Raw genomic sequence first — 26415 nt, forward strand, 5'->3', positions numbered from 1 at the left:
CCACGCGTAGATGAAGTAATACTTGAAATCTCTTTTGTTCTAACGTACCCCGCATGCAGCTTAGCTTTAAGAAAGGTGGAACGCCCCTTGGCCTTCCTTGATGGCCACGGTCAACCGCTCGCGGAGCACGTCCAGGCTGCTGTAGTCCGGCAACTTGAGGTAGTTCACGCAAGTCATCACGCTCGGCAGGTAGTCGTCTGGTGTATAAGGCGGTTCGCTGGGCCGGCACACCACCGTGAAGATGGGGGTGAGACTCTTGAATCCTGTAGAGAGATGTATTAGCTTATGTAGAACCCAGGGCGGTTGTCAATTTTACCTCCAATCGGAAGCTTCGGGCTACCAGTAACGAATTGCAGGAATTCCCGTCGTTGCTGCGCGCTCAACTCGCTCATGGTCTGCAGGAGATTGCGCACGCTGCGGCTATCCATATTGAACCCATGGTCCGCTTTGATCGAATCCGTGAGAGCTGCTAGCGTCAGTAAATCATCACTCCAAACCATGGACGCAAACTTACTCTCGATCGTCCAGTCTTCCTCCGCTCGACCAAATAGCATGATCAGCTCGCTAGGCGTAAAGGTTCGAAGCGCCGCATAGGGGAACACTTGCGAGAATCCTTTGCGGAATGCCTCCACTTGGTGTCGTACGCCGCTGCCCAGCGTCATATCGACCACGCGGTCCACGTACGTATCCACGTTGTCAATGGTGACGGAGATATCAGATCCACCCTTGATCAATTCCACCGAGGGATATCCGGGAAGAGTGAAGTCGAGGCTGAGATCCTCGACATTGACCCCGTCCACCTCGACCTTCTGGAGCGCCTGTTCTTTCTGCGTATCCGAGAGACTGTGGTCCTTTTCAATGGCAGTCTTGGCGTTAGCGAACCGCTTCAGCAGGAGAAGCGAATTGGCCAGATCTTGGTCAACGGCTTTGACCGTGCCGAGAGACGGGACCACGGAGTTAGAGCTATTAGCGATGCGGAAGAAGGCGGGATTGAACGAGACATCGATGATCCGGGAGTCAAGCATCGAGCGTGCAACAAACTTGCCAAGGATCCTGAACAGTTGCAGCTGCTTCTTCCCGGCGTCCGACTCAGCTTGCTCTTCACTCATTGGCGATGGGAATAACCCCCGCTTGCCGAATGCGTACTCTTCCGAGTTGCGGCAGTCATTCTCCCGCCAGATTTTGAGTTTCTTCTTCGAGAACTCCTTCGAAACCGTGGAATAGAATTCCAGAGTAGGTCCCAGTCCCGTCCCGACTTCTTCGAAATATTCAACCTCTAGGACGCTGGGCGACGACCCGTACAGCTCCATGACCTTCATGGCAGACTCCAGGATGCGACTACGCGAGATTCGCACCTTCTGGCGCTGGAGACGTCCCAAGAATGGTCGGTCGTCCCGCCGGTGGTCATGTCTGTCCTCGCCCTCCTGGGAGTTGTGCCACCGCATCATCGCCCGCGAGTAGCCGAAGGCGGTCGATTGCAAGAAGAGGTGACGAGTCTCAAACGGAAACAGGAAGGGGAAAAGACGGGCGAGATCCTCGCTCCAGCTGGGAAGACAATTACTTGCTACGATGAGCGGCTCCTCCAATTGCCGGTTGAGCTTGGCCGTGAGTTTCGTATTGATGAACTGGGCCAGTGGCTCGGGCTTGAGTGCGCCCAACTCCTTCGTCTCGGCGACAATATCGTCCAGCGTTGTGTTCATCTCGTGCAGGACACGGAGCAGACGAAGGATAGATGCGGTGGTTGTCTCTTGGCTGAGGGAGTGCGGCATCTCGTTGCGCTCCTCGTCCGCAGCAGATCGCGAGGGATCGGGCGAGATAGAGGACTCCGGAGGTGGGGGACCAGGGACACGCTTGAACTTAACGGTGTGAATGGCAGACCACACATTGCGTGGGTTGGCGTCCCGATGGTCACGGTTATGATGGACAGCGCGGTAAACGGTTGTCTCGCTCGTAACAGGTCGGTCGTCCACGGTAAACTCGATGTGCCAGTCGTTAGGAATCGAAGCCATCGCAGCGGCGTAAGAAGAGAATGGGCGGCCGGCCGTGGCCAGTGAGCCGCTTGCCCTTGGATGCATTCCCGAGCTAGGCCCCGAGGATGGCTTGGAAGCGGGCGTAGACTGCGACGGTGTCGCAATGCGGGTGCCGTCCTCCTTGCGCGCTGTCACTTTCCCAGTCGAGGCCACTTCCATGTTCACCGCGGTGGGGTCATGGGTTGGGTCCTCTGAGATATCGTCGTCAAAGTCATCCACAATGGCGTTTAACTCTTCGTCATCGCCCTCGTCATCCTCATCCTCGTCCTCACTCAACTGCCTTTCATCGGCGCACTCGAGAGGTTCGTCGTCGTCGCCTTCGGTGGCTTGGTGCCGGCCAGATCGCCTAGACTTGGAGCTACGGTCACGACTCTCGTTCGACGACTCCTTGGTACCGGAGTTGGGATCGTCCGGACGGGGAGGTCGGCCTGTACTTCCGGACGGCTGAGGAAGTGAGGACGAGGTCTCACCCCCGGAGAGTTCCATGTTTCCGGTCAACTGATCCCGGAGCCGTGCTGCATTAGCAATCTGGGAAAGGATAGTCTCGCGGTTGCGTGACGGTTTGGGTCGCTCCGAAAGGCTAATTCGCGGGTGAAGGAAATCATCCAGCGCCTTGAAAGTCGCGATGGCGTGGATAGAGACCATGATGTTTCGATAAGGGCGGGGGATGTCAGACTCGTCCTCCGCCACCAACCGAAGTCTCAGCTGCTTTCCTAGCATGTACGCAGCGTTGCTGCGCGTGTTCTCCAGCGAGTTGTGGCTAACCGTAGCCACCTCAAAATGCTCAGTCCGGCTGAGCAAGTCTTGCAACTTTTGGACAAGTACACTAAATGGGGTAGTGGCCGTACTCTGACTCTGGGCCTTTGCTGAGATATTTGTCCCCATAAAAGCCTGCAAAAACGCAGCACGAGCCTCACGCATCGACGGCTCTGGTGAGATGGTCAGCACTGGGCTTGTACCCCAGAAAGAATGTGCAAACTTACCTTGGAAGTCGCCAAAAACGTCCAAAAGGACTTTGATTATTCCAGAGCTGAGCAACTCGGAGCTGGTGATGCTTTCCAACGCATCTCCATCGAAGTATGTGGCCAACTTCTTGAAAAGCGAGAGACCATCTCCGCCGGCACCCTTCAGGTAACAAGCTTCGATGTCGGTCGCGAGACTCTTCAGCTCCTCTAGAATCTCCAAGGCCTTGCTCCGCATGTCCCGGCCCTGACTAGCTTCGTAGAGCTCGACGAACGCGCGAGCATCGCGGACTACGAGGTCATTCATGGCATCATCAATCCGGGTTGACGGCACCGGCCCAGAGAAGGAGGAAGAACTCTCGTCAGACTCGGACATGTCATCATTGTCCTCGTCATGATCCTCCTGCTCATCGTAGTCGTCGTCGTGGACATCATCGTCGGCGCCGCCGTGGGCTTCGGTGTGGGCATCCGGCTCGGCAGCCTCCGGCTTGTCTTGCTGGTGAGAATCCTCCGAAGTGTCCATGGTTCCCGCAGTCGCTGTGTCCCCGGTATCCTTGGCCTGCTTCTCTGCAGACAGGGGCTCTTCTGCCAGCTTGAAGATCTCCGCGACGACACCCTCCCGGTGGAATTGGTGTTGATAAACGTTTTCCAATCGTTGGAAGAGCAGCTCCGAGCACCTAAGCGCCAACGAAACAAGGCACGGATGGTCCTTTTGCGACAGGATTGCGGCCAGAAATGACGCATAAGGCACAGTCCGCAGGGCCTCTTCGATGACACTAGAGTCCAAATGATGCAGGATCTTGAGTTGGGCGATCAGGACCTTCTGGCGGACCTCCAGGTTGACTGTGCTCGAATACGCGTCGGTCAAGGTTGGCAGCAAAATCATGGCAAAGCGCTTGAGCTCAGATTTGCAGTCCATCAACAGGGCTCGTCGCTTCTCGGCAGATTCCTTGGCCTTGGGGGACTTCAGCCCCAGGGCTGTGTCGTTGTCCAGAGGGTTACCGAGCCACGGATCTACCGACGAAATTGGCGCACGACTGGGAACCCCAGGAAGGAGTTCACAGATGACGTTCAAAGTTTCAAAGACTTGTTCCCTGGGGCGGTGGATCAGTGCCTGCATGACAAGGACACTGTCCATTTTGACAGCGGTGTCATCCAAATTCTCCGGCGGCGACACGCCCGTCAAGATTTGGTACAGGGTATCAACCACATTCATCTTAAGCAACTCCATTGACAGTCGAGGGCTGGCCTTCGATGTGATCGCCAGGACACGAAGGAACTGCGTGTGGATGTGCGGGCCAATCAAGTTGGTTGTGCCCGGTAACAGCAGACGAAGGACGGCCTTCAGCATCGCAGGCTCGATGAGCTCCTCGAGCTTCTCGGGCTTATGCCTGAAACTTTCCACAATCCGAGACACGCAGAGGCACCCCTGCTCGACAACCTTGGGATCGCTGCTTGAAAGGACGTTCAGGAGGGTTGGCATGACATCCCGTACGACAGGGAATGAATCGTGGGGCAGATTGCGACAGCAGTTAGCCGCCGTTGTGACTGCCGTTCGCTGGGTGCTTGTCGGGAAGAAGTCCAGATATGTCAAACAGGCCGTCAACCCGCCCTCCCGGACGATAGATGCTGGGAAGTCCACGGAAATCTTGGAAAGAGTCTGTAACGGATGTCAGTATGGTCCAAATCCACAGCGCGGTAGGGGAAATAAGGATCATGGTTCATGAAACTCACGCTCAGAGCCTGTTCTGCCAGGTCAATAAATTGAATATCCAGCAACTTCTGGCAAAGAATCGGCACGGCGCCGCCATAGACGACATTGGCCACCGAACCACGCAAAGCCTCCATCAGATTGGCCAAACAACGGCACGCCAGGAGCATGATCTCAGGGTTCTCCTCGCCAAAGTCATTCGGCTGCATCAACGCGACCAATTCTTTTACATACGGATCCGGGGAAAACTGGCCCGACAGATTGTCCTCATTAGATACGAGCAGGAGATCTGACAGCTCCTGCAGAGCAATCAGCTGGAGGGAGGGATCTTCTTTGGCTCTCAGATTGCTCAGAATTTCCCGTAAGCGGGAAGACATGCCCGACATCATACCACTCAAGGCTCTGAGCGTACTTTGAAGCCCGAGGGGGCTGCGTGACCCAAACAAACTGTTATGAAAGAGATCCCCTTCCTCATCATCGATGCCTGATGGGTTTGTGCCGTCGTTACTATCACTTGGCGGAGAAGAATCATGTTCTTCGCCATGCTCTTCCCCCTCCACGTCCTCGTCCGCTTCTTTCATAAACACGTCCGGGTTGTTTCGGGGTGAACGCTTCTTATGTCGGCGGGGTGGTGGGGACTGGGCGGTGGAAGGACGCTCTGTTGCAGCTGTGTCAGTTTGCCCGTCGCAGAACCGCCCTAGTGGTGATTTCAGCGTTCCCTTACCTTGTGCGAGCTTGCCGTTTCTGTTGGACTTCCTCCGCGATGCAGGGGGCGATGGTTGATTCTTCGGAGTCTCCTCCGCGGGGTCGGAACTCGGACTGTCAAGGACGAAGCGGTTAGCCAACAAGCACGGGAAATGGTGAGGGGTCAAAAGCGGCACTCACCCAGGCTGGGACATAGCTGGGCGATTTCTGGTGCTGCGGCTCGACGCCACAGGAGCCGGAGTTGGTTTGGGAGATGTACGCCGCTGTCTCTTGTTCCTCTGGGGCGGAGAGGACGAAGTTGGCTGTCCGGCGGCGGGCACGGGTGGGTCGCTTCGGGCGGGGCCTTGCGCTTCCTCGTCGAGGCCGAACCAGCGGCGGGGGTTGCGGAAGAGGAACTGGTGCCGGAAGGAGGGGGTTCGGCAGCTAGTCTCGCAGCGGAGCGAGTGACCCTGGAGGACATGAGCAGCTGAGACTTGAGGAACGAGGACAGTGGAGGTTGAATGAGGGAAGAGGGGCCTGGTGGGAGGACTTTTGGGAGGGAAGCCGGATGACGAGAATGGGCACCCAGGGATCAAAGGAGGCGAGGTCGAGTCAAACTGCTCAAACAGGACGAGGGAAGACAAGGAGATGTGGAATATACCTGGCGGCAGTGGCGGAGGAGGGCGCAGCGGATGAGTCCTCAAGAGGGTCCTGGCGGTGAATGTTGGGCCGTTGTCTGGCCATATGTTGATCGCTAACGAGAGCTGGATCGGGAGTGCTCGCTCGTCAGTAAAGACTGATCAACCTGCCATCCATTGACTCTAGGGGATGAAGACCGAGAGTAGAGGAGACGGGCAAAGGGTGGGATTGTCGAGGGGGAGTTTAGTGATGGAAGCGTTGGTCAGGAGATAGCAGATGGCCGCAAGACCGAACCGAGTGGACCAGAGGCAATCACAATCAAACCGACAAGAGAGAGAAGGGTAAGATCGATAATAGATACAAGACAAGGTCAAAATCAATGGAAAGATTGAAGTGGTTTTGGTTTGAGAAGACGGGGTAGATGAGCAGAGATAAGTGATGGCGAGGAAAGAGGAAGATGGAGAGAAGAAAGAGGGTGTGATATAGTAGTAGTTGACGTGGGAAAGCGGTGGTGACGCCTCAGGAAGCAACCGCTTACTACTCCGGCGAACGTCAGGTATACCAAGCGCAGTCCAACTGCTACCCTCCTGCCCCCTCACTTCTCTCCACTTTGGTTGGCTCATAGGGTGTTTATCACTGCTCATATGATTGATAATATTCCGACATGGTGAATAGTGTTGTTTAGGTGAAGATATTTCGAGCTTGTCTGTCATATCCTGGTGGGGTGGAATGCTCCTGGCGACTTCGCCTATCCATGGAGCTACCCAGCGCAATCGTCATAACACACATGCTTCTCGTCCAGTGTGGCTTACAGGGGAATTTCAGTTCATTCAATTAACGCTATCGTAAGGTTGTTCATAGACCCGATGCGCATCAGTGGCTTTAAACCGAACAATCCTTCGGCGGTTACCTCTCCGATCTCCGACCAGCGATGCCGGTACTGATCAACGATGAAGAGATACCAGGTCTCATGCGATGAGGTAGACATTTTGTCTCACGAATAACGCAGGGGATATAGTCATTCTCCTCTGGTACCCGAGAGTATTTCTACAGAAAATATATGATCATTCGACAGACAGAAGGGTCAGGGTGCGAACCACCTCGGATCCACCTTGAGATCGGACTGTTTTCGGGGATTCGTTGTCTATCTACCGGACTAGGTATACGGGACCGATCGTGGCCACATATATCAATCAATAGCTTAAGTATCATCCCGGCCTTAACAACCGATATACGAGGAGAAAGGACGTCAGCAATTCCACGAACCTGAATTCTCAGGCAAACAGTGATATCCAATCATCGTACTCTTTTCTTTACTTTATTTTGCTTTATTTCTATTGTCCATTCACTTGATTTAATCTATATATTGTATTTCATTTGACCTTTTTTTCTCTCTCCATCTTTAGATCAGTTTATTGTTGACAGAACACTTCCGTTGACATACTGAGTACTGACCCTGCTGACCTGCTCAGCATCTGCGGGGCGCATTGATCGTTATCGCCGTCCGTGCGGGTCCCTTGCGTCGAGGGATCAAGCTCGCTGACGCCACTACAATCGTGGTAGAATCAAGTGCGTTGTTTGGAGTTAGCAAGAAATGCCAGACTGACCACTTGAAATCAATCCGGGGTACAATACGCGCAGGTGGAAAGAAGAGCTTGTTTTAAGGAGGTCGACATTCATCGGATCAATGTTACAATGATCATCCCTGTTGACTTTGCCGAGGTAGGCCGGGACCCTGAACGGAGCGATCCATCGGTTGCTCTTTGGTAGGAGACCGTGTGTAATTTTGAGATCGCACTCCCGAGGGAATCCCCGAGGTTGTATGGGTCTTCGGTGTAGATACAAGATAGGCAGTAGGTGGGTATTGGTATATCAACAAGCTGCCTGTGGATGTCCTATGCAAATACCTACTTGTATAATATGAAGGGATAGTTATAGAGTTCGTTGGGATCAATTTGGGATTAACTCAAAAGAAAACAGAAGGAACTGTCTAGATATTCAAGAATCCAACCATATAGATTCCTCCATAGTTAATATAAGCGACTGGCGAGAAAACAAGAATGAGGTGATTTTCATTTCCGGGACTCACCGAGTAACAATCTGTCACCAAATTACCACCTTCGAGATGTTAATATATAATATTTATATTACAATACGGTAATCCAGGTAACCCCCCCCCCTTCCCCACGGATGGCGGCTGATTAATTTATCTCTGCCTGCCTGCCTGCATCCAGTCGCCGCATTCCACTCCATCCATTCCGTCTCTTCCTCTCCATCATATTTTTTCTCTCTCTTCTCTGGTGTCTTCTTACCTCCATATCCTTTTTCTCTCAAATTATCCGGCTCCTCTACATGTCGTCCGATCCGAGGGTTTCAACTTGAGTGTCCGTCTAATCTTGAAACCCTAACTGTTCCCCCATCTTGGCACCGCCGTGGTCGCCCTCCGATTACAGACCCCCGCCACTCGGCCTTGCTCCCCCCCCCCGCATTCAGCCTCCCCGTTCGCAATCATGACCAGCATGGTTGGAGGACAGAGCGACGACGTCCACCAGTCCGCCGTTCACCAAGCCTCGGCCACAATGGACGAGTACAAACTCCCGGAATTGCGCCTGAAGCGCAAGATGGATGATCCGAGCAAGGAGCCGCTCATCCTCGTGGCCTGCGGGTCCTTCTCTCCCATCACCTATCTCCACTTGCGCATGTTCGAGATGGCCGGCGACTACGTTAAATTTAGCACCAACTTTGAGATGGTGGGGGGTTATCTCTCTCCGGTATCGGATGCCTATCGCAAGGCGGGCTTGGCCAGTGCGGAGCACCGGTAAGATAGATCTTGGGGTTTCTCGTGCGGAGGGTAGAATACATGGATGCTGACTGAGATGCTTGATTGGGATAGGGTGGCTATGTGCCAGCTTGCAGTGGACCAGACGTCCGATTGGCTGATGGTCGATACGTGGGAACCGATGCAGAAGGAATACCAGCCCACGGCGCTCGTGCTGGACCACTTCGACCATGAGATCAACGTCGTACGGCAGGGTATCGACGTCGGAGATGGCACTCGGAAACCGGTGCGGATTGCCCTGCTGGCCGGGGCAGATCTGATCCACACCATGTCGACGCCGGGTGTGTGGAGCGAGAAGGATCTCGATCACATTTTGGGCAAATATGGGGTGAGTTATTCTTTTTTCCCCGTGACTGCCGGCGCTTTTCTGACTCATATCAGTCTTTTATCGTTGAACGGAGCGGAACCGACATCGACGAGGCGTTGGCTGCGTTGCAGCCGTGGAAGGACAATATCTACGTGATCCAGCAGCTCATCCAGAACGACGTCAGCAGCACGAAGATCCGGCTGTTCCTCCGGCGTGAGATGAGCGTTCGCTATCTAATCCCAGTGCCAGTCATCCACTACATCGAGCAGCACCACCTGTACGAAGACGACGGGGCCGCCTCGACCACCGACAAAGGCAAAGGCAAAGGAAAACAGGAATCCAACCAGTCTGGCTGATGCCGTTCGCCGTTGGCATTCCGGTCCTCTAATTCCCAATCGAGTCAAGTCGAGCCGATAGTTGCGTGGGGAGATCGCGTGGTCCAAGGAGAGAACGCACCCAGTCCCTACATTCGTTTTCTAGGGCAACCCATATTACCAGTCCTCAAACCTACGCAAAAATAGAGTCTCCATCCACTGGATCCTCACGCGGCGAAAGCCCTGTCCGAGAATACCCGGTTCCCCACCAACAGAGGCACAGCAGGACGTGGCTCCCCTCTCCCCGCAGTTCCCACGTGATGGACGGTTCAAATCGGCAATTCTTTTCTACTACGATACTGTCCTGCCTGCCAACCTCCGATTCCACTTTATTGGACCACCCAGTCAATGTCACGAGTAATGTATTGTGTTGAAGATTTTAAGGTCTGGATAGACAGTACCCTGCCGTTGGTTCTTTCTTCTGTCATCCCTCATGCGAATGTTTTGTTATGTATGCGCTTGTTTTTTCTATGGTTTTGCCTTGATTTTGTTTTAAAGAATACCCCCCACCTTACTACCTCATTTTACATGTATTCATGTACCCTACCTACCTACTACCTACCTAGGTATCTCCTCTTCTAGATAGAGCCTTCCCAGGATAAATGGTGATCTAGTTCTCACGAATACACAAGATCCCATCATATTATTACCTTCTGCTATAGCGGTTTCATATCTTTCTAATGCCGTGAATACATGGATAGAATAATCAATTAAAACAAATTAATGGGATAGTATAGTCCCAGGATTCTTTCCACACTCAGAAATCTATCTTATATAATGATGTCAAACGTAACGATCACAACAATATATACTAGCAGAATAGAACACAATCATATATAAACATAGAGTATATAGTATAAACATAACAAGGATAAAGTATAAACATATAAAGTATAAAGTCCAAAGTATAATGCATAAAGTATAAGGAATGAAAGGATAGGGATAGGCGAATGGGTATGATAGATTGGTACCGGAGTATAGATCAGAATATACATACTAGCATGTAATAGATGGATTAGACAGACATGTACATTCGTGAAATGGATATTGCAATCAACATGTGTCGGACCGTTTAAGGTGCCTGACACGGGGTAATAAAAAAGAAATCAACAAGATGGAATAGAAACCTCGCAAAGGGGCAATACAGGAAATGAAAAGCGTGATCTCTATTATGGTCATTTCGTGACAAGAAGAAGAGGGGAGGAGGAAGAGAGGAGATAAAGTCATGGCAAGCCAGCCGTGCATGCGGACCAAGATTCTATATGGTCTGGGCGGTGTGTAGTGTAGTGTAGGATGTGAAGAGTAGAAATTCAGCCATGAGGATCCCACAGACTTGAAGCCTCGACCACGCCTAAACAGACGTCCGGTTTTGCGTCGTGCATGGCGGCAATGACTGCGATGGTAGGGCCAGTGGACTCGGCGACGCGGCGGCGCACGGAGTCAACGGTACTGGACGCAGGGAGACAGAGCCACTCGGCGCGGGAGACGGCGCAGGGGAGGCCCTTTTGTGCGCAACTGGAGACAGTCATGTCGACGTCTGTAGACTGCGAGAGGGTGCGCAGATGGCGAGGCGGGATGATCTCATCTTCCGTCTCGGAGAGGAAGACCCACGACCGGGCCGATGGGTGCTGGATGGCTGTGAGAAGGACATCCAGGAGGCGGGTATGCTGGGAAGAGGAGGTGACTGTTGGGATCTGGTCGATGGGGACGAGCAGGTCGCATAGGCGCAGCGGGGCCGCGCCGCTGGTCTCGGGGGTTGGCTGCAGGGACGGAACGGATAGATCGTCTGTGAGGAAGGACGCGGTGGACATGCTCATGGGGGTCGAGGCTGATGAGGCGGCGCCGATGGCTCCGCCGGGGTGGAAGCTCTTGAAGACTTCTGCGGGGCCGCGGCCTGGCGCGGTATGCAGGCGGCGCGCGGTTGCGATGGCTAGAGCGTCGCCTAGAGACAGGGCCACTGTCGTTGAGGAGGTTGGAGCGCACACGCCGATGGCGGACTCTTCGTCTTCGTGAATGGGCGCCGGGAGGAGGATGCCCATGTCGGAGGGCTGGAAGGATAGCAGTGGACAGGTGGATGGGTGCATGTGCGCTGTAATGGCGATCACAGGGACCGTGGAGGGGATGTGCGGGAGCAGGAGTAGGAGCTCCGGGGTGCGCCCCGAGAAGGAGATGACCAGGAGGGTGTCATTCTATGGGTAGACACGACGTTAGCATTTTCCACGCCATTCGGTCCTATTCCCAAAATCAATCGGTCTGGTCTTACCGGTCGAACCATGCCGAGGTCCCCGTGGAGAGCCTCCGTCGGGTGTAGAAAGGCACTGTAGATCCCCAAACTATTCATGGTGGCCTCGAGTTTCTGGGCGATCTTTCCGCTCTTTCCCACCCCGCAGCAGACCAGTTTACCGCCATTGCGAATGCTGCGGGCGATCTGGGTCACGGCGCGCACGAGGTGTTCTTGGGCCAGGGCGTCGGTCTGGTAGATCTGTTCGAGGTGGAAGAGCGCGGCACGCTCGGTGGAGATCACCTGCAGGGCAGCCGCCACGGATAGGCCATCTTTAGTGCTGGAAATTCCGGAATCAGAGGGATCGGGGGGCGTCATGGGCAGTAAGGAAAAGGCCGAGACGGAGGGAACCATGGCCGGCGAGTGCAGCTTGTGGTGACCCATGATCAGCCACCATTGTCTGCCGAAATGAAGGACTGGAGAGGCGAGTCGTCTTCCGGGAAGAGGCGAAAAGAAAAAAAGAAAGAAAAGGAAAGGAAATGGAACCCCCAGCGCAATCCCAGACGGAAGTGGAGGGGGGAAGCGAAGGATTGCAGTATCGGAAGAAGAAAAGGAAGGCCGCAATGGCGGGGGAGGGGAAGAGAGAATTTTCCGAGAATTGGAGATGGAGAGAGAGGAAAAGAGTGGAGATCTCCAGCCTTTATCAACCGATACCTCCGATCGGAAATAAAACTCGGAGAGACAGAGATTAGGGCACGAGGAGGGAATCAAGATCTTTTCTGGTCTGTTCTATGCGATGGGACGGGACGAAGTTAGGCATGATGACACCATCATCGGCGATACTGATGCATTCGGAATGCCGATCTTCAGGAACTCCCAGGGTGTTTTCTGTCCATCCATACCTTATCAGATCATTGTTGCAGATTGTCCCGGTGGGAGAGATATATCAGACGGGGATATAGTTATGGATGGATATACGTGAATGGACATGGAACGGAGATTTTCCAATGGATCTTCCGTTGATCTTCAGTACATGACAGAATGGTGCAGATTATAAAAAAAATAGATTATTCAGATCTAAATGATTTAACAAGAGATACATCTGAACGGAAACAGAAAACCTGGATAAGAAAGAAAGAAAAAGAAAAAAAAATGGACTCGCGGGGAATCGAACCCCGGACCACTCACATGCTAAGCGAGTATTATACCACTAAACCACAAGCCCATCTTGTTGAAGTTTGCTTTCTGTCTTGGCTTCATACAGGGATTGATCTTTTGTATATATCCACCACTCAGGCTGTCACATCCACCACCATCTCATGGCGTAATCCCCCACACGGATTGCCCGATCCCAGGATCCATGATGTTAATTGAACATCCACGACAATACCCCGACTCGCCAATCATAATCACAGCTCACGGAGAATGGATGGATATGGAAACCACCGTCCGTCATTCAGACAAGCCAGTACCTAGCGCCTGTTAGGGCACACCTCTTATCTACTCCCAACCAACCCCGCAGCGGAATCGGATTGGACTGACAGGCATTGTGATCCTGATGAATTAGTCAGTGGAAGACGCGATGGATGGTGTGTGCAGAGATGCCATTATTTGCACCGACATCTAAATCTAACTGAGAGGTGGGTATATAATATATATACAAGGTATATATATATTATCCTAAGAGGTCTGGATAAGCTTCGAGAGATTGAGCATGGAAGAGCCTAAACATCCTGGGCAAAATGATCATCAAACAACAAGCATCGCTCCTTCACCGGTATCTTCCCACCTAGAATGAATGGTGACAGAAAATTTCTGACGCGTCATAGGATGGAGGACAAGCCCTAGAACCCTCACGCGGGAGACTGCTGGATCTCTTCCTCTGGGCTCCTCCCCGATGTCGCTGGGATCTGGACAACCCTCCCAAGTTCAATTACTATCTAAATGTCTTGTTCGCCTTTGCCGCGACCTTTACGGTATGCTCCATTCATTGGACCTCTGCCAAACCCCAAGAGCCAAGAGTCATACACTGACAGCTCGTAGGTCGCCAATCTCTACTACGCACAGCCACTACTAGACATCCTCGCCCACCACTTCAATGTGACGCAAGAACGGGCATCGTTGATTCCCACCTGCTCGCAGGCAGGCTATGCAGCAGGACTTATCTTCCTCTGCCCAGTGGGAGACATCGTGCGTCGAAGACCGTTCGTCCTCCTGCTGACCTTCACCACGGCAACAATCTGGATCGGCCTCTGCTTCACCGAGTCCTTCAACGTGTTTCTAGCCCTCAGCTTCATCACCTCCATCACCACAGTCACACCGGTACTTTTATCTCCCTAAACTTGACACCCCCCTGCCCCGGCCCCATCCACACAATCTAACACACCACAGCAAGTAATGCTCCCCCTAGTAGGCGACCTCGCCCCTCCCGCCCGCCGCGCAACCGCCCTCTCAATCGTCTCCTCAGGCCTCATGCTCGGCCTGCTCTCCGCGCGCCTCCTCGCCGGCATCATCGCTGACCGCTCCCACTGGCGCAACGTGTACTGGCTCTCCCTCGCCCTGCAATACCTCATCTTCATCCTCCTCTGGCTCTTCATGCCGGACTACCCCTCCACAAACGCCAACATCTCCTACTGGTCCACCCTCACCTCCATCCTCGGCTACTTCCGCAAGTCCCCCGTCCTCGTCCAATGCACCCTCATCGGCTTCCTCGGCTCCGCAACCTTCACCTCCTTCTGGACAACCGTGACCTTCCTCCTCTCCGGCGCCCCCTACCACTTCTCCACCCTGACCATCGGCCTCTTCTCCATCGCCGGCCTAGTCCCCATGTTCCTAGGGCCCGTCTTCTCCCGCTTCGTCATCGACGTCCTCGTCCCGGAACTCTCCCTCCTCATCTGCCTTATCATCGTCCTGACAGGCATAACAATCGGCACCTACACAGGCTCATTCACCGTCGCGGGACCCATCGTCCAAGCCGCCGTGCAGGACTTCGGACTGTCGATGTCCCAGACGGCGAACAGGGTAGCTATCTACGCCGTGGCCCCCAAGGCCCGCAACCGGCTGAATACGGGGTACATGCTGGGCGTGTTTTGCGGTCAGTTGACGGGCACGGCGGTTGGGAATCGCGCGTATGCTCAGGGTGGGTGGATTCTTTCGGGGAGTGTTAGCGTTGCGCTTACGGTTGTGTCTGTGGGAGTGGTGCTTGCTCGGGGGCCGAAGGAGACGGGGTGGGTTGGTTGGAGGGGCGGGATGCAGGTGAAGAGGGTGATTCCAACTGATTAAGTTGGGAGATGTGATGGTGGAGGTGTGTTAGATGGTAAAAATGAGGGGTGGTTTCTGGAGGGAACATATAGTAAGAGAGAGATGTGTAGAAAGAAGAAGATAATTAGAAAGGAAGTATATATAGAGTCTACTAGTTTATGGTTTGTTGGGGGTATAGTTGCGACTACTCCCTTGGTATACAAACTATGTTGTCCCCGGGGAGTAGTGGCATAGATTTTCAACACGCGTACATGCAACAAGATTAGGGTTTCCCTAACCACAAGTAAATGAACCGCGCTTTCCTCAAGTAAGAAATTAGCATATCTCTGCTATGAACTAGAAGATAGAGAGAGAGAGAGACCTTAGGTATACTCGATTTTATCTCCATTCCCGGGATTCTTCCGACTGACGGCCGAAATGCCCGCATAGAGCCAGTCAGCTCGCATCAGCAATGTGATCATGAGATCATATCTGTCTCGGGTACGTGGTATAGGGGTGAGAGAGTAATAACACTAGCCAGCTATATAAGCCTCCTCACATAGCGCTGAAACTGTGGTTCTTTGTCTATCTTAGCTTTATAGGGCTAGGATCAATTATAGAGGGAGAGATATAGCCTTCCAGACATGCCTGAGACGATGGAATTTTATATATAGATATGAAGAATATTTATCAGTTTAACAGAGTTAAGATAATATAATATAACTATAGGTTTTATATCTCTAAAAGAGTATATATCAGGATATAGTAACTAAAGTATCCATGACTTAGATCTATAAAAACATCCAAAGTCTGACTCTAGATATATGATATCATAATTACTTAGAGGTTACTTAGAGTTCGTAGCCACATTCAAGCAAGCCTATAGCTATACATCTTTTAGGTCATATGGACAAGAGTTCCTTGCAGATTTAAGCCCATTTGGCAAGGGGTAATCCTCCACGAGACCCCGAGGTAGGTATCTAGATCTAGCCAGGTCACTAGGGATCGTCAGGTGGCGAGGAATAGCCAGGTAGCTAGGGGGTTCTCAGGAGTATTGCTGGTTACTGATGGTATTGCAAGCCCTCTGATAAGGTTTTCAGGTATGAGTATCTCCTCCGGGAGGGTCGGCCACGCTTGTTTCGACTGATCTGATTCGAAGGAGGAGACGTAGAGACGAGCGGCTGCGTGGCTGAAGGAGGCAAAGGAGAATGTAGTGTATATGTGAATTGAAGTAGAAGATAGTACTGCACCTCCGCCTCTGATGTTGCACTCCGATACCGGAGGACATGCATCAGATGTATACTTAAACCAACGTATCGCATCGCAACACCTCCAGTCCCTCCCTTCCTTCTACACACACTCAACAATTCCAATACCCAACAGACTCAAAAAAATGACCAAAGAATCCGCAACCTACACCCACGGCCAGCACCCGGCCGTCCTGCGCGCCCACGCCTGGCGCACAGCAGCCAACTCAGCCGCCTACTTCCTCCCACACATCAAGCCAACCAGCACAGTCCTCGACGTCGGCTGCGGCGCGGGCACCATAACAGTCGACCTAGCCCAACGCCTCTCCGACGGACACATAACCGGGTTCGACAGCGACCCCACCATCATCACCCAAGCGCAGTCTCTCGCCGCCTCGCAAGGAACCACCAACGTCACCTTCACCGCCGGCGACGCCAACGCCCTCCCCTACGCAGACAACACCTTCGACATCGTCTTCTGCCATCAGCTCCTCCAGCACGTGGGCGACCCCGTCGGCTTGCTGCGCGAGATGAAGCGCGTTGCTAAATCGGGGGGCGGCATCGTCGCTGCCCGCGAGTCGGACTTTGGCTCTTGGGTGTGGTATCCTGAGACTGAGGGTATGGAGGACTGGAGGAGGCTGTATATGCGGGTGATGAGGGCGAATGGGGGCGAGCCGAATGCGGGACGCATGTTGCATGCTTGGGCGAGGAGGGCGGGCTTTGAGAGGGATGATGTGAGGTGTAGTACTAGTTCTTGGTGCTTGAGTACGGCGGAGGAAATGAGTGATTGGGTGGATGCTTGGGCGGAGAGGACGGAGGCGAAGGATTCGGAGTTTGCGAGGACGGCGGTTGAGAAGGGGGTTGCGGCGAGGGAGGAGTTGGAGGCCGCGGCGAGGGCTTGGAGGGCGCTTGGGGCGAGTGAGTTGGGGTGGAATTCGGTGCCGCATGGGGAGATTGTTTGTGTGAAGAAGTAGGTGGTGGTGAGGTTGGGGAAGGAGAGGAGTTGGTGTTGTTTGATGGGAAGGTACTACTGTGTACTGCTTTCTGTTGTCGTATCTTACTTTGTCTTCTGGGGATGACTTCTTTCATACTTACTCCCACTCACACTCACACTCGTTGCTCAATTCTTAGTTGGACTGCATCTTACTACTACTTTTTATCTATACTCCTTAGCATCTATTAGCATGGACTTCTTCCGACCCTTCTGGGAGAGCCCCCGCAAAGGTAGCCCTGACAGTGATACCATCGACAATGATACCCTTGACAGTGATGGTCCCGATGACGATATCCCTGACAATGATATCCCTGACAATGATATTCCTGACAATGATACCCCCGACAATGATGGCCCCGATATCAATACCCCCGACAATGATGGTCCCGACAATGATCCCTTCGACAATGATACCCCCGACAATGATGGCTACGGCAGTGACAGTTCGGCCGGCACGGTCGTAGGACCAAATAAACCCCAAAGACCATCAAAGACAATCCTGGACATGTTAAAAAAGGCAACTCAAAACGGGTCGAAAAAAGTAGCCCTAGACAGATCAATAGAACTGATTGAGGGCGTGGGCCTCCAGTACATCCAGCCTAGTTGCAAAAATGCCAGCCCAGCCTCCCAAGACGCAAAGTCGGATGCCTCTACGGAAGACATGAAGGCTGTGGTCGAGCACGTGCATGAGGTAAGGAATTTCGCAACTCCTGGTATGGATTGGAGCAGAGATTGACTGGTTTAGATACGTGGTCAAGAAAGCGTCACGGGGCAACCCTTCAAGTATAGGACCCGAAGAAGCGACACGTCTCCCCTCTTGGATAGATCCGACGAATGCGTTCTGGCCCTGCGACGCGTATTCTCAGAAGACTACAAGACGCTGATCGATACCTTCCTGGATGTTCAAAGCCCTTTGATCCTGAGGGCCTTGATGGAGGCAATGCCGGAGGAGAAAGCGAGACTGGAAAGCAAACCTTCGTTCAAGTGGCCATATGACCGTCTATTCAGATATGTGAGTATGTAGACATGATACACTAAGCGGGTGGATGATTGATATGCGTTAGCGTTGGAGAATCCATGACGCGGCTGTCAACGAGGGCGAATTGTGCGTCAAGCATGTAGCCGTGCTCTTGGACCTCATTCTGGAAGAGTACCAGTCTCGGCTTCGGGACATCAATGCCATGCTTCCCAAGTAAGTCAACGTCTCTAGATTGGATGGATGATGGTAACCTTCTTCGTCAATTTTCCTGGGAAGGGGCACGGCGAGCTTTGATATCTTAGCGGACGCCTTTTCCCCCGGTGATGTGGTCGTCGATCGGGTTTCCGAGGGTGCGCGGGCCTATCGAGTGACCAGCTCCTACTATAAGAGTTCACTACCAAGGGAAGTACCAGACGGGTCTGATATTTTCGTCATCGAGTACGAATATGTCGACCATGATGGCCAGACTTTTGGAACCGTGTCTCGCCATGCGGACATTGCTCGGTTTGAGGGGATTCGTTACCTGACCGAGCTGGCGTTGTTTCCCTTCGAATCCCACCCGAATATTGAAGGCCTCAGAAGAAATTTGATGAGACGAGGCCTCCAGTTCGAGGAGCTGAAGGGACATCATTTCAAGGCATACTGGGATCCCCGAAGCGAGACTCCCACTCGGGTTGTTGTTAATACCCTCGCCATCCGTGGATTGGAACCGCGAATGCGTATTAAAGTCAACGACATGTCAGTTAGACTGGATAGTGGCCAATTGAAGGCAGACGATCTGATTATCTGCACCGACAAGGTCCCATATTTCTCACTGGACGAGAAAGCCTTTCTCTGGGGGGATCCGGAGTATTTCGAGGAAATCCAGTTCGACGGCGAACTTTGGCACGAGCTGATTCTCTCCGAGAATATCAAGCGCGTCTTGCGTTCTATGACGGCAAACCATCTCAAAGGATACAAACTCAACGATGTCATTGCGGGTATGTTCCATATGTCATGTTGATTGACACGGCTAAGGGCTTCGTGACAGGCAAAGGAAAAGGGCGTGTGGTCCTCCTTCACGGACCGCCAGGAGTTGGGAAGACCCTGACTGTGGAAGGTAAGTGACGAGTCCTTTCCGCTCGTTGAAACCACACCACGAGGCTCATGGCGGCAGCAATCGCTGAACACATCGAACGTCCCTTGTACACTATCACTCCCGGCGAACTCGGTGTGTCCAGCGTCGACATAGAGCGAAACCTGCGCCGGGCCCTAGACATCTCCACGGCCCTCCGTGCCATTCTCCTTCTTGACGAAGCAGACATATACATGGAGCAGCGGGTATCAGGCAATATTGCCCACAACGCCACCATTGCCGCGTTCCTTAGGCTGCTGGAATATCACCAAGGAGTCATGTATCTCACCACGAGCCGACCCCACGTCATCGACACGTCCTTTCATTCACGGCTCCACTACTGTGTTAATCTGCCCACCCCCAGTGGCAACGAACGAAAGGAAATCTGGGCAAACTTCGCGCGTCGGACTGGCGGAATCAAGCTCCCACCTAAAGAACTCGACGAGATTGCCCTTCAAAACCTCAGCGGCCGCCAGATCAGGAATACCCTCTCTATGTGTACAGGGCTAGTGGCCGAGGAAGGCAACGTTGGACCGAAAACGATTGGTGCTATACTGAATACAATGGGATATAATCAGGGCTGATGGGATTGAGGCTACGCCTGTGGGGGTGTCGCTTGAATTGTATGTTCGATACGGGATAGAATATGGTGGTATATTATTAGACATCAAACTGTTTAAAGACAACACAAGCAAGACTTACACAACCTGAATTGGATTTCTTTTGTATCAGGATAGATGACTGTATCTCCAAATTTAAGTTGTTATTCCACCCTCCTGGGGGTTATCATAGGTTAGTAGTAAATGACATAGATAGTGACATACCTACAGTACCTACAAACTATGTACCCCAACGCGTCAAACCACAAAATACTCCGGTACGCGCCCTCCGGACCCCTCCCCTATTGGCCCCCTAACCAAAGTGGATTTTCGCGATCGGTTGCAATCTCGCTCGAGCAAGGGCTGTAATTGGGTGAGGGTTGGAGGCAGTGACGAGATGGCGACGGCAGGAACCTTCTTTGAGAAGGCTGGACGCCTGGAAGGGGTCTGGAAGGGGGGCTGGAATGAGCTTGTTTTATCTGATTGCTGCCTTGGGTTGGGGGACTGTGAATGTAGCACATGATTTGAGTTTCTTTACTTCTTTCTTTCTTTTTTATTTGGGTGGTTGAGTGTGTCGTTGTTTCCTGATTCGGCTTTTGTCTTGTATACCCTGTTGCGAAATGGTGATGGATTGGGCAAGGCATGGCTGTTAAGACTTGACGCTTTGAATCCAATAAGCAATAGCAAGTGGGAGACTGCTGACTCTGATGCATTCTCGCTGTTTGAGATAGACCTTGATGATGGAATTCTTCTATAGAAATAGTAAGTGTGAAGCGTTTTTATATAGATTGCCCTGACACATAGCAGTTACAATAATAGAACCATGGGTATATGACACTCTATTGGCGCAGATCAATATATCTAACGGGCTCATCAAGACGAGAAAAGCCGTGGTTAAACAAAGAGACAAACTGCAAATTATCTCATCAGTTACATTTCTGAATCTCCAGCTCTTTCGAATAAACCCCTTTACCCTCTCCATTCCCAGATGGTTCACCCCCAAACGGCCTCTCTACTACATCCCCACCCTCCCGATACGCCCTCTCCATACCCCAATAAAACGGACTCTCAGTCGTGAAAAGCCCCTCAATCGACTCCAGTGACCGATTACCCGTCTCCGGGTAAAACAGAAACACGACCGGAATCCAGAGCAAATTCAGCGCAGCGAGCAGAAAATAACTACGGCTTTTGATCCCGTCGAACATGATGGGATTCACAAGCGTCGTCATCCCCACGCCGATAGCCCACCCCGTGATTCCGAACCCGTTGCCTTGGGCCCGGAGATCGGAGGGGAATAGCTCTGTGGGGATGAGGAAGGCCACTGTGCCCCATGTTGCGGCGTATCTGGTGTGAGTGGTTAGCGCTGTTGTGGGTTTGTGGGTGTGCAATGAATGGTAGCTGGGCTGAGGGCTCGTTGCTTACCCTAAGTTGAAGAGGAATAGCATTGCTACTGCTGCTGGGGCGAACTGGGGGGCTTTTTCGGGACTGTGTAGAGAGCCTTCGTATATGCATCCGGCCTGTGTCTGGTCAGCTGGTTGTATGTGTCTGAGACACACGATAAAACGTACAATAAGCTGAACGGTGAATAGGACGGCAGATCCTAGCATTAGACATGCCCGACGGCCCATCCGGTCTATAATCTGCGCACTGATGATCGTGCCGATAATACCGATGGTGTTCAACCCGCCAGCGAGCCCATTCTGCTTTATCTCGCTGTATCCAGCCTGGCTGAGCAGGACGGGCGAATACGCCGTGACTGCCTATTGAGTCCGCATTAGCTGAGTCTACTAACATCCTTAAACGGCGCACAAACAGTAATCCCCGTCCAAGACGCCATGATCTGGAGAAACAGAGAGAGCCAAGCTCGACGCCCCAAGCTCGACCCTGGCCTTCCCCCCTTCCCAGCAAGGATCTTGAAGAACTGAACAGGAGAGCTGGGCTTGCTGTCATGTGCAGACGTAACAATTTCAGAATACTCCCGCTCAATCTCCTTAGCCTGCACCTTGTGGCTGCGAATACGGACCAGCAGATCCCACGCTTCGTTGGTGCGTCCCACAGATGCCAGAAACCGAGGACTATCGGGGAGCATCTTGATACACACTGCGAGGATAACGGCCGGGATGCATTGGAAGGCGAGGAGGAAGCGCCATCGAACATCTGCATATCCGTGGTCTATGAATGCGAGACCGAAAGATAACCAGTAGGCGATAGAGATACCGAGGTCTAGGCTGTCAATTAGTATGATCCAGCAAATGGAGAGAGTAAATACTAGACCTTACAGTTGGCGATGAAGACGTAACCGAGGGATCCGCCTCGATGATCAGCTGGAGATATCTCCGCTACCAATACCGGCGTGATACCAGTCAGGGCTACACAGAATTAATTCCAACTCATTAACCAATCCAGTCCAACAAAAACACCCACAGAAGAGACAGAAAGGGGAAGTAAAACCCACCACCAGTCCCCACCCCAGTAACAACCCTCGCAACAAGCATAAAATCCGAGCTCTGAGCAGCAGCCTGCAGCGCGCCCCCTACAAGCGCAAACACAGACCCAACGAACAGACCATTGATGCGCCCAACACGGTCCGCTAACCAACCCCCAGCGAAACACCCAAAGATACATCCCAGGTAGTAGATACTCACCAGGCCGCCTTGGTGCGTCGTGTCTGTCACGGTGCCGTCCGGCTTGCCGATCCCGACTTGCGTGACGTATCGCGGGGAGGCGTTGACGCCGCCCATGACGCCTTGGTCGTAGCCTTCGAAGAAGATGGAGATCAGGGAGAAGGTGTGGAAGGCTGTGTTTAGTTGGGAGGGGGAGAGATGTCTCCAGAGGGTGGTGTAGCCCATGGTTTGGGTGCTGTTGTTTGGGGTAGTTTCTCCGAGAATTCGGGGAAGCCTTGTATTGGCAATGTGAATACGGGCTCAAGAGGTAGATTTTTGTTGACACCGTGCAAGATATGGCCGGTTGGTTGTTGTCGCTCCAGGACGCAAGGATATGCAAGGGATGGAAAGAGTACGGACGGCTTGCCATTTTAGGCCTCGGAATATAGCAGCGTAGACACAACGACGTTATAAGAAATTATGGGAACCGACAGTTTGTTTGCTCTACTGCGTAACGCCTGATATGGCCGCATCTGCTACGAATGGATGATCTTTGAAAATGAAACCTCGCTTAGTTCGACTACCACTATTTGTATATTGGTAATGGACAGCATACTAAAGAAAACTCGTCCACGTAACGGTCAATGAATAAGAGCAGGGACTTATCCGGATACTTCCCCCAAAGGACGTCCTTTACGCCTTCTGATCCCACAAACTCTGAACAGTCACCTCTTGCGCCCATTTTCCATCGGTTCTATCCTCCTGGACGACAAACCCAACAGTCTTCTTCTGACCCGGAATTAGGACAAACGAGTTCTCTTCAAAATAGCCTACCACGCCTTCCGGGTGGGTAAGCCACGTGTAGAGGGAGATGCCTGACTGGGCTTCAACGGTGAAGGTTTTTGTCTTAGCATCGAATGACACTTTCACTTTCGGATCCACGAGAGCGAGGTCCTTGGGAAACACCGGGGTAAAGTGGTTGGAATGGTCGAGGGACACGATATCCTCAGAGTTGGGAAGTTGGCCCTTTCCGTTGAGGGACAAGAGAAGGATGGAATTCTTCTGGTCTGGCAGAGACAGGTCCTTGATGTTAGTACTATAGATCTTGGTCGTGTTGAGGGCCCCCACGGTGAAGGAGATGGATGACGGCGTGCCGACATCGGAAGCGAGTCTGCGGCCCGATAAGTCCAGCCACTTTAGTTCCACAGTACCCGTGGCTGCTTCCCAAAGATCCGATGTCACGTAGACTGACAGGTCGCCTGTAGTGTAGTTCCAGAACGGGGACACAATGACAGGTTGATAAATATCCCTCGCCGCGTAGTGGAGAACCTTCCAGCGCCCGCCGTACTCGATGCCCGCCCACGACGGCGCCTGCCAGATATCCTCGAGCTGCCAGTAGAGCGAACCCAGCTGGCGCTCGGGCATGCCGCTTCCACGGCGATAGAACTGGATTTGGGACTTGTACATGTCGGCTTGGAAGATCTGCGTGGCGTGGCACCAGGCGCTGAAGTTGGCGATCGGGTCGGGGTTGCTGGGAATGGGGTAGTACCGTTCTACGCCCATGGTCATCTCACCCATGCCGCGCGACGAGTTGGCGTAGTTGTCGGTGTCCAGGCTGCCGACGACGTAGTGGTGGTTGCGCAGCACGACTACGCTGCTGTTGAAGTGCAGGTCTTCAGGTGCGACCGCTTGCTGCCACGTCTGCACGCTGGGCATGCTGTGGAATCCGAATTCGTTGGCGAAGCGGCCGACTGGATAGGTGTGATAGTTGAAGGATACGGAAGTGTCGTAATTGTAGTGGTCTGTATCGCCATAATATGATCCAGCGGTTTTGTTGTCGTATCTTTCCGCCATGGGGACGGGCGCTGAGAGATCGATATTGAGGTAACCCTCGGTGGTGCTACTCGGGGTGTATGAGATGGAGCGTGTGTTCTGATAGACCAGTGGAAGGATGAGACTGATAAAAAGCTTTTCGTATTCCCCCACATATTTCGCGTACCCCTTGGGATCTACCCCGTGAACAATAGGAAGCATCAAACTCTCGATCTCGTTTCCTCCAGCCCACAACGCAAGCGACGGATGGTGGTTCACGCGGCGAACGTTGTAGACAACTTCCGCGGCCACATTTTCCAGGAAAGCGTCATGAACGGGATATAGAGCGTCGCTAAACTCGAATTCACTCCAGAGCAGAATGCCCCGTTCGTCTGCAAGGTCGTATATGAAATCGTGGAGGTAAGCGCCGGAGGACCAGACCCGTAGCATATTCTGATTCCCGACTATGACCGCATCAAACAACCGGGCCATCTTCTCTTCTGTGACCCGCGGCCAAAAAGCATCCGGAGGAATGATGTTGGAGCCTTTGGCGTAGAACTCGCGGCCGTTGACCTCGAAGTGCCAGTTCGCCCCGGGGGCCACCCCCTGCGCCAATTGGGCGTCGGTGATATTCCGTTGATTGAGGAAGATGGTGCGAAAGCCCGTGCGTTTGGTGACACGGGCTACTGGTTCTTCGTGACCCCCAGTGACTGTAATGGTGATGTGGTAGAGGTTCTGGTCACCAAGACCAGACGGCCACCAAAGTTTAGGCTGAACTTTGTCCAGGACCGTCACACCGGTGAGAGAGTTTCCAGAGATGACAATATTATGCAAATTTTGGGTTGTAAAAACGGACCCGGATTCTCCATCTTGTATCTCGATGGCCATGGATGGGTTTTTGGGGAGGTTGCCGACGAAATCGATGCTGGCGTTGACGACCCACGGCTGAGTCTGATCCGGGGGTAGATAATTGATCTGGCCTTTCCTGTAAATATCCAAGTCTGTATTCAGAACATAGATGCTGTTAGGCTTATCTAGCTGGACAATGCGAGCGGGTTTCCAGGGACCTGCGGGGGCAAAGGCTGGTCCCCAGTCCCACCCAAAGTCAGACTGTTCTTTGCGCATCCACCAACGATTCGGGTACTCGTGGGTCAACTGCACGCCATCCGGCCATTCTGCGGCAAGGAAGTGACCGGTTAGACTTGCGTGCAAAAGGGTGATGGAGGTACACACTTTCAAGGCTTGGATCTTCAGCCATCGCGTCCACAATTCTCGGCGCACTGCCGAAGTTGATGCTCAATACTGGGTCATCTTTACAGCCCTTCAGCACAGTTGATACATCGAAGGAGTACTGGCGAAATTGATTATCGGTAGATGCGATCGGTTGTCCACAGAATGAAATAGTGGCGAAGGTGTCAAGTCCATCAAAAACCAACCAAGTGGAGGCATGGTCATCCTTTCTGCTAAAAGTTCAGCAACCTTCAGATCCACACGGATGTATATGAGTAAACGTACAGGCCCTTTATTGGGTCACTGGTGTAGGTCCAGTTCGCATCAGCGATCCAACGGAGATGAAAGTCATTGAGACCATTGTATCTTGCATTACATTAGTAACCCGTCTTTAAGATTCAAGCAGCCATCCGAAGGAATCTCACGGTTCATCTGTGACATTTGCTCGGTCAGACTCGCTCAGTTAGTGGCGGTGATGATGAGTAACATACCAATTACCCCCGCCTTCAGTAAATCCAAATGAACATGAGAAGGGAGATATCCCGGTACCGTTCGATTCAAAGCCGGACTACTCACAGTCCAAATTTGATCACTCAAATCCGTGACATGCTGACCGAGCCCAGCCGACAAGCTAGAGGCTAAAATGGTCTGCGTTGCTCCTGAACCCAACCTCATCGCGGAAACCAGCCTGTAAGTAAGTTGCGAGATGACGATGGATCGCGACTTGACGCTTCCTTTATTCTTTGCGTAAGATTATACTGTCGGCATCATCCGATTACCGACTCGAGTATCTAGAACGACCGCCTGAGATCTACGGCCGGACATGCCTT

The 26415-nt window shown here is 52.6% G+C and overlaps 9 protein-coding genes and 1 non-coding gene across 10 annotated transcripts; 4 read left to right on the top strand and 6 right to left on the bottom strand.

Moving 5' to 3' along the window:
- Window positions 1-66: 66 nt before the first annotated feature.
- P168DRAFT_282829 (HECT-type E3 ubiquitin transferase UFD4) lies at window positions 67-6131 on the bottom strand (the record flags this gene model as incomplete). The annotated part of the gene is made up of 7 exons (XM_024836005.1): window positions 67-263; window positions 317-466; window positions 515-2959; window positions 3014-4652; window positions 4727-5522; window positions 5589-5924; window positions 6049-6131. The coding sequence occupies 7 exons, from the start codon at window positions 6129-6131 to the stop codon at window positions 67-69; spliced, it is 5646 nt and encodes a 1881-aa protein (XP_024691647.1).
- P168DRAFT_176170 (uncharacterized protein) lies at window positions 5906-6912 on the bottom strand. Its single transcript, XM_024832920.1, has one exon. It carries the CDS (start codon window positions 6737-6739, stop codon window positions 6209-6211), a length of 531 nt encoding a protein of 176 aa, XP_024691648.1. The 5' UTR covers window positions 6740-6912; the 3' UTR covers window positions 5906-6208.
- A 1624-nt stretch (window positions 6913-8536) lies between these two features.
- P168DRAFT_282830 (nicotinamide/nicotinic acid mononucleotide adenylyltransferase) lies at window positions 8537-9528 on the top strand (the record flags this gene model as incomplete). Its single annotated transcript, XM_024836006.1, has 3 exons — window positions 8537-8844; window positions 8920-9193; window positions 9247-9528. 3 exons carry the CDS (start codon window positions 8537-8539, stop codon window positions 9526-9528), a joined length of 864 nt encoding a protein of 287 aa, XP_024691649.1.
- Window positions 9529-10856: 1328 nt separating this feature from the next.
- Window positions 10857-12181, bottom strand: P168DRAFT_238909 (sugar isomerase; the record flags this gene model as incomplete). Its single annotated transcript, XM_024833638.1, has 2 exons — window positions 10857-11735; window positions 11810-12181. The coding sequence occupies 2 exons, from the start codon at window positions 12179-12181 to the stop codon at window positions 10857-10859; spliced, it is 1251 nt and encodes a 416-aa protein (XP_024691650.1).
- Window positions 12182-12920: 739 nt separating this feature from the next.
- P168DRAFT_t118 lies at window positions 12921-12992 on the bottom strand. Its single transcript has one exon. It is a non-coding gene; the product is annotated as a tRNA-Ala (tRNA).
- Window positions 12993-13349: 357 nt separating this feature from the next.
- P168DRAFT_305413 (MFS transporter) lies at window positions 13350-15049 on the top strand (the record flags this gene model as incomplete). The annotated part of the gene is made up of 4 exons (XM_024838925.1): window positions 13350-13358; window positions 13597-13743; window positions 13811-14089; window positions 14159-15049. The coding sequence occupies 4 exons, from the start codon at window positions 13350-13352 to the stop codon at window positions 15047-15049; spliced, it is 1326 nt and encodes a 441-aa protein (XP_024691651.1).
- Window positions 15050-16385: 1336 nt separating this feature from the next.
- P168DRAFT_291213 (class I SAM-dependent methyltransferase) lies at window positions 16386-17384 on the top strand. The gene has a single exon (XM_024837368.1). It carries the CDS (start codon window positions 16401-16403, stop codon window positions 17226-17228), a length of 828 nt encoding a protein of 275 aa, XP_024691652.1. The 5' UTR covers window positions 16386-16400; the 3' UTR covers window positions 17229-17384.
- On the top strand, window positions 17374-19980 carry P168DRAFT_328145 (ATP-binding protein). Its single transcript, XM_024841323.1, has 6 exons — window positions 17374-17939; window positions 17994-18260; window positions 18313-18440; window positions 18504-19207; window positions 19258-19326; window positions 19384-19980. Exons 1-6 carry the CDS (start codon window positions 17439-17441, stop codon window positions 19923-19925), a joined length of 2211 nt encoding a protein of 736 aa, XP_024691653.1. The 5' UTR covers window positions 17374-17438; the 3' UTR covers window positions 19926-19980.
- Window positions 19981-20866: 886 nt separating this feature from the next.
- Window positions 20867-22789, bottom strand: P168DRAFT_238837 (putative MFS sugar transporter; the record flags this gene model as incomplete). Its single annotated transcript, XM_024833633.1, has 6 exons — window positions 20867-21284; window positions 21363-21457; window positions 21509-21700; window positions 21754-22163; window positions 22220-22309; window positions 22396-22789. 6 exons carry the CDS (start codon window positions 22787-22789, stop codon window positions 20867-20869), a joined length of 1599 nt encoding a protein of 532 aa, XP_024691654.1.
- Window positions 22790-23236: 447 nt separating this feature from the next.
- On the bottom strand, window positions 23237-26260 carry P168DRAFT_238591 (beta-mannosidase mndA; the record flags this gene model as incomplete). The annotated part of the gene is made up of 4 exons (XM_024833619.1): window positions 23237-25530; window positions 25589-25811; window positions 25867-25951; window positions 26073-26260. The coding sequence occupies 4 exons, from the start codon at window positions 26258-26260 to the stop codon at window positions 23237-23239; spliced, it is 2790 nt and encodes a 929-aa protein (XP_024691655.1).
- Between the last annotated feature and the right edge of the window lie 155 nt (window positions 26261-26415).

Source organism: Aspergillus campestris (genome assembly GCF_002847485.1).
Source record: "Aspergillus campestris IBT 28561 chromosome Unknown P168scaffold_8, whole genome shotgun sequence".
Taxonomy (NCBI): Eukaryota; Fungi; Ascomycota; class Eurotiomycetes; order Eurotiales; family Aspergillaceae; genus Aspergillus; species Aspergillus campestris.

Coding starts and splice junctions, on each gene's coding strand:
- P168DRAFT_176170 (XM_024832920.1), bottom strand. CDS start 6,739: ATGACAGACAAGCTCGAAATATCTTCACCTAAACAACACTATTCACCA.
- P168DRAFT_291213 (XM_024837368.1), top strand. CDS start 16,401: ATGACCAAAGAATCCGCAACCTACACCCACGGCCAGCACCCGGCCGTC.
- P168DRAFT_328145 (XM_024841323.1), top strand. CDS start 17,439: ATGGACTTCTTCCGACCCTTCTGGGAGAGCCCCCGCAAAGGTAGCCCT. Junction 17,940..17,993: donor TGGTCGAGCACGTGCATGAG/GTAAGGAATTTC, acceptor TGACTGGTTTAG/ATACGTGGTCAAGAAAGCGT. Junction 18,261..18,312: donor ATGACCGTCTATTCAGATAT/GTGAGTATGTAG, acceptor GATATGCGTTAG/CGTTGGAGAATCCATGACGC.